Source organism: Ursus americanus, chromosome 26 (genome assembly GCF_024610735.1).
Source record: "Ursus americanus isolate L20-20 chromosome 26, mUrsAme1.1.p, whole genome shotgun sequence".
Taxonomy (NCBI): domain Eukaryota; kingdom Metazoa; phylum Chordata; class Mammalia; order Carnivora; family Ursidae; genus Ursus; species Ursus americanus.
Window position 1 is genome coordinate 28945392 of NC_142152.1, and position 10027 is coordinate 28955418.

At 40.8% G+C, this 10027-nt stretch overlaps 1 protein-coding gene across 3 annotated transcripts in view; it reads left to right on the forward strand.

The window, feature by feature from the left end:
* Window positions 1-9658, forward strand: part of FLRT2 (fibronectin leucine rich transmembrane protein 2) — a 99749-nt gene extending 90091 nt beyond the window's left edge. For all 3 annotated transcript variants that reach the window (XM_045807702.2, XM_045807701.2, XM_087856164.1), the window contains exon 2: window positions 685-9658. In XM_045807702.2, the coding sequence (XP_045663658.1) occupies window positions 1075-3057 (1983 nt within the window). In that variant the 5' untranslated portion in view covers window positions 685-1074 and the 3' untranslated portion in view covers window positions 3058-9658. The remainder of the gene's footprint in view (window positions 1-684) is intronic.
* The last annotated feature ends 369 nt before the right edge of the window (window positions 9659-10027 follow it).

Sequence of the window (10027 nt, forward strand, 5' to 3'; positions counted from 1 at the left end):
TTCCTAGAGTTCAGCATCTCTTATTCTTTGCCTCCTTCTCAATTTTCCTCTTGTTTTATTTTTCCTTCGCTTCCCCAATGTTCATCTATTTTGTTTCTTAAGTTCCACATGTGAGTGAAATCGTATGGTATTTCTCTTTCTCTGACTGACTGAATTTCGCTTAGCATCGTACCAAAAGGACATATCTTTTTAAACGACTTTATCAGTCCCTATCTTGCATTTGTTTATTTATAACTAGAAAGGGTTTCACAAGTGTGCCCTCAAATTGTATTTCTTACTCAGTCACTTGTGTCATCTTGAGACAAGATGTGACCGGTTGGAGTTGTAGGTGATTATCATTATGGATTCAGTGGACTCAACAGTGTGCCTTGCAACTTTCTATTTGGATATGCAAATGGATATTTAAGAGAAGGTACTGCTTGGGATGTAAAAGTCTCAGTAGGGTCACTGAGGGTGAGAGGCAACAGTATGGTTTTCCTTTGAAGATCAGATAATAGAATCATATTCCTTTCTTGAATACCTTTTCAACTAAATTATTGTTACTTAAAACATCACTTCACACCAACTCCTTGCATCTGGTCATTTGGTCCCAGACACATTGTTCTTGAAGGGTGAAGAATCAGGTCAGCACTTCATCCATTCCAACCCTTAACTGACTTTTTTCTCTTTGCTTTCCTACAACAGATTGCAGATTGAGCTTAACCAAGAAGTTCAGAGTCTGATCACCACCGACCTGATCTACAACACGAGAAGGGAGTTCTAGTTCTGCCTGCCCAGTTGGGCCCCTGGTGACCGCTGATAACTTGGCTTCACTCATTGCCTGTGTAGAAAAAATCTCCCTATTGATTTTTTTTTTTTTTTTTTTTTGCACATGGAGGACAGTAACAAAGAAGACAACACAGGTTGATAAGACCAGAGACCACAGGCCTTCGAGACTTTTCCTCTAGTTGGAGTTCTGGACTTTAACAGAACCCTGTCCAGTCATTTTGGTTTTGCTATATATATATATATATTTTATTTTTTTTCTCTTTTTACTTTCCCCACCACCTTGTATTTTGTTTCTGTGCTTCAGAAATGGGCCTGCAGACCACACAGTGGCCCAGCCATGGGGCTTTTTTCCTGAAATCTTGGCTTCTCATCTCCCTGGGGCTGTACTCACAAGTGTCAAAAATCTTGGCGTGCCCTAGCGTGTGCCGCTGCGATAGGAACTTTGTCTACTGTAATGAGCGAAGCTTGACCTCAGTGCCTCTTGGGATCCCGGAGGGCGTAACCGTACTCTACCTCCACAACAACCAAATTAATAATGCTGGATTTCCTGCAGAACTGCACAACGTCCGGTCCGTGCACACGGTCTACCTTTACGGCAACCAACTGGATGAATTCCCCATGAACCTTCCCAAGAACGTCAGAGTTCTCCATTTGCAGGAAAACAACATTCAGACCATTTCCCGGGCTGCTCTGGCCCAGCTCTTGAAGCTCGAGGAGCTTCACCTGGATGACAACTCGATATCCACAGTGGGGGTGGAAGACGGGGCCTTCCGGGAGGCTATTAGCCTCAAACTGTTGTTTCTATCCAAGAATCACCTGAGCAGTGTGCCTGTGGGGCTTCCTGTGGATTTGCAAGAGCTGAGAGTGGATGAAAATCGAATTGCTGTCATATCAGACATGGCCTTTCAGAACCTCACAAGCTTGGAGCGTCTGATCGTGGACGGCAACCTCCTGACCAACAAGGGCATCGCCGAGGGCACCTTCAGCCATCTCACCAAGCTCAAGGAGTTTTCCATTGTTCGGAATTCACTCTCCCGCCCCCCTCCCGATCTCCCAGGTACACATCTGATCAGGCTCTACCTGCAGGACAACCAGATCAACCACATCCCTTTGACAGCCTTCTCCAATCTGCGCAAGCTGGAACGGCTGGACATCTCCAACAACCAACTGCGTATGTTGACTCAAGGGGTCTTTGATAATCTCTCCAACCTGAAGCAGCTCACTGCTCGGAATAACCCCTGGTTTTGTGACTGCAGCATTAAGTGGGTCACGGAATGGCTCAAGTACATCCCTTCATCTCTCAACGTGCGAGGTTTCATGTGCCAAGGGCCCGAGCAAGTCCGGGGGATGGCTGTCAGGGAGCTGAATATGAATCTGTTGTCGTGCCCCACCACCACCCCCGGGCTGCCTGTCTTTACCCCGGCCCCAAGTACAGCCTCTCCAACCACGCAGCCTCCCACCCTCTCTGTCCCAAGCCCCAGCAGAAGCTATACACCCCTGACTCCCACCACCGCCAGACTGCCCACGATTCCTGACTGGGATGGCAGAGAAAGGGGGACCCCGCCTACCGCGGAACGGATCCAACTCTCCATCCATTTCGTGAACGACACGTCCATTCAAGTCAGCTGGCTCTCTCTCTTTACCGTGATGGCGTACAAACTCACGTGGGTGAAAATGGGCCACAGTTTAGTCGGCGGCATCGTTCAGGAACGCATAGTCAGCGGCGAGAAGCAGCACTTGAGCCTGGTTAACTTGGAGCCCAGATCCACCTATCGGATTTGTTTGGTGCCACTGGATGCTTTTAACTACCGAGCTGTGGAAGAGACCGTCTGTTCTGAGGCCACCACGCACGCCTCCTATTTGAACAATGGCAGCAACACTGCTTCCAGCCACGAGCAGACGACTTCCCACAGCATGGGCTCCCCTTTTCTGCTGGCGGGCCTGATCGGGGGCGCGGTGATATTCGTGCTCGTGGTCTTGCTCAGTGTCTTTTGCTGGCACATGCACAAAAAGGGGCGCTACACGTCCCAGAAGTGGAAGTACAACCGGGGCCGGCGGAAAGATGACTATTGCGAGGCGGGCACCAAGAAGGACAATTCCATCCTGGAGATGACCGAAACCAGCTTTCAGATCGTCTCCTTAAATAACGATCAGCTCCTTAAAGGAGATTTCAGACTGCAGCCCATTTACACCCCAAATGGGGGCATTAATTACACAGACTGCCATATCTCCAACAACATGCGATACTGCAACAGCAGCGTGCCGGATCTGGAGCACTGCCACACGTGACAGCCAGAGGCCCGGCGTTAGGAAGGCGGACAGTAAGACGCTCGAGAACACACACGTGTGTGCACATAGAGACACGCGAATTACATTTGATAAATGTTACCCAGATGCATTTGTGCATTTGAATACTCTGTAATTTATACGGTGTACTATATAATGGGATTTAAAAAAAAAGTGCTATCTTTTCTATTTCAAGTTAATTACAAACAGTTTTGTAACTCTTTGCTTTTTAAATCTTAAAAAAAAATAGTCGCTGAAGTACTGTACAGGGTTGTACAAGGAGAACCCAACGCCAAGGCAAAAGACGGAGTGATTCTTCCTCATGACGCACATTAACCGTTTTGCTGTGGAAGCTGTCAGAATAAATTCCTTTCTTACAGTCGTGGTCAGATGAAAGGGCAGATTCAAATGAACTCATCAGGGTAGGCTAAGTGCTGTGGGTAAAACAAGAAATGGCCCAGATACCTTCACGCTATTTCTGCATTTCCTGGTCTGGAAGAGAAGTTAAAAATCTTGAAGTATAAGAAAGGAGATAGTTACCCTGATTTGACCCAAAGCAGGAAATATAGAAAAGCATCACGAGGAAGCCCGTTCCTGTAAGATAAGTTAACCCAACCCGGGGAATCCAGCAAATGACATGTTTGGAAAAGAACTTCAAACCCGGGCGTTGGCTTTCTGACCGGGAGCTTAAAAATCCCTCCTCATGCTTCTCTGACCCTACGAGATAACAGAGTTAGAGACTTTAGTCTGATTTCGGTCATCTTCAGGGACAGATAGGATGTTCCAGTAAGAAAACTCCCTTTAAAAGTGTTACTATTCAAATTATATGTCAGGTTGATCACATTCAACAGAGATATATTCTAGAATACTTTTTTAGAAGAGGCTAATAAAATAACGGGAAGAATTATATTGAATGGAATTATTTTTGATAATGAGAATTATTTGGGTAGATTCACTGCAGCTATGTCAACATGATATTTAGACCAACAAGAGATTAGTGTTTGGAATATGCTGAACTTGTTATTTAAAAAACTATTGATACCATTTAGACAAAAACAAGTGATCAGAGGTTCTGCTTTACTTTATCAATGACTGTGTTAGTATCATGTTGAAATAGCTTGAATTAATACCTTTACCCCCTTGCAAATTTGTCTTCCAATCACCTCACATATATTTTCGTAATTAGCTGTATATGCTACATTTGTTTGGGTTGTTTTTTTTCCCCACTCTGCTTAAAATTGGAAAGAAAAGTTTAGATGCCAGTCTTGGTTGCACAAAATATCCATATATACTTCTACACTTTAAAATGGATACTAATTTTCAGTGCTCGTAATTCTATGAGCACACATCGAAGCTGGCTGAAATAATGTATTTGTTTTTAAAGCAATATTGAGTCTCCACCTTGGACTGACTTGGATCCTGTTCCATTTTTGAAATTTCATTTATTCCTTTTCAGCCTCGGATATATCCCTCTTCTTTGGGAATCTTGGAGGGATGATCAATCTTTTATTAACAGGATAAGTGAAAAATGAACAAGTCAGGGAGCACAGGCTTGTTCCCCTAATCTTGGCAGAGTGGGGCATAGAGCAGAGGGCATAGAGAAGGGAGGGATGTCTGTGCTTAACTCTAGATATTTTCGAAGCAATGCCCGTCTTCACTAAGTACGTATAATTTACTCCTCTTCATCCCTGAGATGTAGAAGGGCTATCGATCGCATACATTGTCTAAGAAACACACACCCTTGGAAAATTCCTTTTAAAATCAAATTTTGCCCTGTTTTGCATATTTCCTTTACCAGTGGCCATTTTTTAGGAAACTATGAAGTTAACGTCACAATCATTTTTGCTTTCTCTCTCTCTCACTTTTAACAGAATAGAACTGTGATGTGTCTTCTTTGTAAAAGTTTAGGTATAAAATGCTATGCAAGTTTTTCTTTATAGTAAGAGCTTTATTTTCTTTAATAATGTACCCCCCAACTTATATGTTTTAATCTCCTTTGTCCCTCAGAGTAAGCCGAAAATATAACTGAAGTTATAATGCTGTAGAAGCAAGAATCAAAACTGCAGTCAGTTGAGCTGAAATTAGCTACGAATTAATTTGAATTAATTCTAAAGTGACTTAGGTTTCCATTTTAGTCTATTAGCTAGCAAATTTTGGCTGTTGCTTTTTTAAAGCTAATTCCACACAGCGAAGGGACAAGACAGTCTGCGAAGGTGATCCGTGTAACAGTAAGCCATTAACATTCAGGACAATGACATGGGGTTTTCTGTACTTAACTGGATAATTCCCTTCCACTGTCCTCTTCCCCTTGGCTGTGTAGATAAAACTATGTGTTCAAATGATGGTACTTTGACTTTTGAGGATTTTTTTCTCTCTTATCCACAAAATAATCATTCTCATTTGTTTCTGTTGTGTGTATAACCCCAGCACGATATTTGGCTGCTGAAACGTTTTTGCTTTGGGTCAAGAATACCAATGTTGGAGAGGTTTCTATGATGTCTTATGGGATTCATAGAATTATTGGGGGCTTAACTGCTACAATGAAGACCTAGTCACCTGAAGTGGTTCCTTTGCTAGAAGATGTTCCTGAAGAGAGAGAATGTAGTTATAGGTTTCACTTTGGTCTTGCACACAATGAGGCAGAGACTGCTAAAACTGAGATCAATCTCCCATTCATCATAGCATACCTGGGGCTCGCACTTACACCAGGATAGAAAGCACATCATGGAATTTGTAATGTCTGATATGTCTTAGGAAAACTGCTAAATAACCAACCATCGGTGTTGGATTAGGCTTTGATTGGCATTTTCAGTCACGGGAATGTGTTCTACTCTGTATTTGAGCCTCTTTTGCTGTCATTGTTTTGTATTTTGAGATTAGTCAAGAGTCACAGTTAAAGGTGTAGACCAAGTATGTGAACAAAGCCATACATAAGTGACTGGTTTATAAAGAGCTTGATGCCGTTTGGCCAGACAAGGTGATCGGATCATACACAGCCACTTTCAGAGCTAGGGAAGTGTCACTGTGCAGAGACAATTCTAAAAGGAAAAGGTATAGCCATGATCACACAATATTATTGATTGTTCTTCATACGATGGGTTGTCATTAATACCTATTTGTTTGGGGATGTGTGCTTGAACAGAGAGAGCCACCGGGTTTCCCTCAAAACTGTCAAATGCATTAACAGCTCATCGCAAAAGACAACCACAGGCAGAGACAAAAAGTGTGTTTCCCTGCCTAGTTTCCCTGTGTGAGAAGTGGAAAACACTCTATCGCATGAGAAATAATGCAATTTCTAATTATATGGATGTTTCTTGAAAATATATTAGATATGTTCCCTGAAGTAAAAACAAAAGCAACCACCAAAAAAACTCCGTAATGTGACTAGTCTGGCAAAATTATTAATGAAGTAGCTAATTCTAAGGCTCCAATTCCTATCAGTGCAGATCCCGATGGTCTTAGTCATTTCACAAGATCACAACTTCCTTCCCCTCTGGGGAGAACCAGCTCTGCAGGTGGCCAGCAGGACACCCAGTCCAAACGGAAGTTACAGAGAACAGTTGCTGTTCTAGTTCGGGGAACCTCAGCTAGAGAGCTCGGTGCAACTTTTGACTATGAAGTGGTTAACTTCCATTGGCATCTTTGTTTTTAGGATTTTTCTTGAAGGTACTACAAGGAGACATTACTTTAGACTATGAGGAGAATGGTTTTGCCCATGATTTTCCGGGTTCATGGGAAAGCAAAGCAGTTTCTTTGTGCCCCAAAGGGAAAGAGATACACAAAACAAAACTCTCTCCTGGTTCTTAATCTTTGTCAAAACTGACCTGATGTGGTTTTTTTTGTTTTGTTTTGTTTTTTCGGGTTTTTTTTTTGTTTTGTTTTGTTTTGTTTTTTTCTTAAGTCAAAATACTACTGAAGAAAGCTGTAGCTTACATCCTTCTCTGATTTCTTCAGCAGGGTCCAAAGACAATTGCTGGCAATGGGGATGCTGGCCACAGATTGTGGGGAGAAAGATTTGTACGTGTATGATACTGTTGTTATAACAAACGGATCAGATTCTTGTGCTAGAGTTTTCATTTTTCTTTTTCTAGCGGCACACCCACCAGAAGAGCACAAAGCAAGGCCATCGCAACAGACGCTTTTAAGCTAGTAGGAAACACACACGTGTGTGCACACACACAAACACACACATTTATAAAGATATCCATGGGATGTAAGGTGAAGGTGTTGCCACTGTCTGTCCCTCCTAGGACCCGTATATATTCACTGAAAGTTAATCCTGATGATTTGTTATTGTTCGAACCGTATGTTGATTTGCTTCTGGTTTATGTTTAGTGTGTCCTCACTGACAAGGGACTGCAAGGGGCTGGAAGATTCTGCATTACACATCCTCTGAGACCTACCATGTCGCACACTTTGTTGACGCCAAACTTCACTCTACACTATACAGTACCTTGTTGATATATTCAGTAAAGGCTTATTTTAAAAGAAAACCACATTGTGTTTATGTGAGTAAGTTCATTGGGTTACAGCCAATACTTGCGTTGTTAATGTTAAAAAGAAGTGCGGGACGCTTCCTGATGACGCAGGAGGGTGGCAGGGATGAAGAAAGTAGTAGGCTTTTTCCTTTTCTCCTACCTTGAAGACAACTTGTGTTTTTTTAAGGCCATTTGACCCTTTTTGTGTGACGGGTTTACAGGACATCTTCATGTTCTTTTCTATTTCCCAACTAGATTGTGTGTTTCTATGAATATCTTTTTAGTATACACACATACATCAAACGTATTGTTTTGTATTTGTGAAATCTGTGGTGTTTAGGATAGAGATAAATACCAATGTAGTTATCCAATCAGAATAGTCTTTTTCCCTATTTCAAAACATAAGCTATTGGTTTTAAATGTCAATTTTCCTTACGAAGTCTCATGGTTCATTTCTACTTCAGATTTGTTTAGAGCTCATCCACCCGTACTTCCCGTGAGCGCTCATAAAAATGTATCTATTCATATGCTCCAGTTCAACAGATTAGTCTCACGGTTTGCCAGAGCCCTTTCTCTAACTCTTCTTGGCCATTTCACTAATAATGTATTTGACAGAGATTAAATCAGGAAATAAAATCATGACATTCCAGTTAAGTAGTGTTAATTATTTGTAGACTCTCTGTTGGAAAATTAAGTATGAAAGACAATGGTAACGGGTGATTGATATTATACTTGGGAGATTTTATGTCAAGTAATGTCCAGGCAACTCTTAGTTACTTTTACCCAGAATTACAGACCTTATTCTGTGAAGACTGATCCTTAGTCAAGGAATACAATTCATTAAAAAAAAAAATTATTAAATTCCCTCTACTTTGTTCCAGGCACCTGGCTGAGTTCAGAAGTTTCATAGAAGAATAAAATACAGTCTTAGGCAAACCAATCATATCTTCTACTTCCCTGTGTTCCTAAAGAAATCTGTCCATCCGAAGTATTTACCCTTCATCTACTTTCTACAGAGTACTATGTTAGATTCTTCTGGGGTTTCGGAGAAAAATATGACTGCTGCTAAGGAGCTCATAGATCATGCAATAAGCTCATTTTCTAACACATTCCAGAGCCTCAGAGACCGTGTAATAACTTTACATTTTCTCAAACCTAACAGAGTGTCTAAGATGACAAAAGAAACTTATGTACTTTTTGGTAAATTTGATGATGCATTTGCTGTATATATTAGATGATCTTGGTGTTTAATAGAGGACACAAAGTGATAGTGCATTGATAAAATTAGAATTGAATTTGAATTAAATTTTCAAACATATACTACGTGATTGAACATTTAGGAATTGTGTTTGGTAATTAGACTTGCAACCTTAAATTTCCGTTGGGCACCTGAATATAAATTCATCTAAAACAAGAAAAATGGCACCTTACAATCATTGAGCACCTATGTAAGTCCATATTTAGAATGCTTTGATACATGTGGTCACATTTTGTCTTAAACCATGTAAGGTACTTTATCGTCATTTTTCAGATTGTAAAACTCAGCTTCCTGAGAAGTACAGTGATTGGTCCATGATCACAAAACCTGTAAATAACAAGAGTCGGAATTAACCCTAAACATGACTCTTAGGCTCTTTAACTATTTCCTGTCTCTTAATAAATTGACTAGCTTTAAGACTGACTAGGCTTCAGGACAGCTTCTTTGTCAAAGGTTAAAATTTGTGATGATGGAGATATCACGACTTCACCCAGCGGATACATCTATTAATTATCGTTCATGACAAATCAAGGGAGCATTCTAAAAACCTAAAAATATCTGTCTTTTAAATCCCTTCGTTACCCATCCCTGTTTTTTTTTTTAATAGAAATTCTGTGTTTATTATTATTGGGTGGCTGCACATTTATCTGATTTGAGAGCTTCAGACGGAATCGAGATACGCCTAAACCCACAGGGTGAGCTGAAAGAAGTATTAGAAGGACTTGAGTCAGGTTATTTTTAGTAATGAATTTGTTTCATACTTGAGAGGTTGCTCGAAGTATTTTGTAGATCTTGCTGAAGATGCTCATATGTCAGAATCTATTAGGGCCTCAGCAAACTGGCTTCTGGATTTACGCTTTTTTTTTTTTCCTTTCACAGCACAAATAGAAAATGTATGCTTTAGAGGATATTATAGGAGCTTTGTTTTCATTAGTTATACTGAAAGTTAAGGATAAAGAATTTGTGATGGTGCACTATAAAACATTCCCTTTTAGCACACACACCAACTGATGACCCCATTTACCCATTTTCTTGGTATGAAGTTTAAACTAGATGAAAATTTCATTCCATCCTTAAGGAGATTCTGATCATTTCAATGACATAATCAACTTCTATATTGGGTCAATCTATTCCTAACCAAATATAAAATTGTGCTGGTTGAGTCTGCTAAACTCCCTGATTTGGATTGTAGGGCCTTTGTTAGTTTCATTTTGTTTTCATTCCACAAATATTTGCT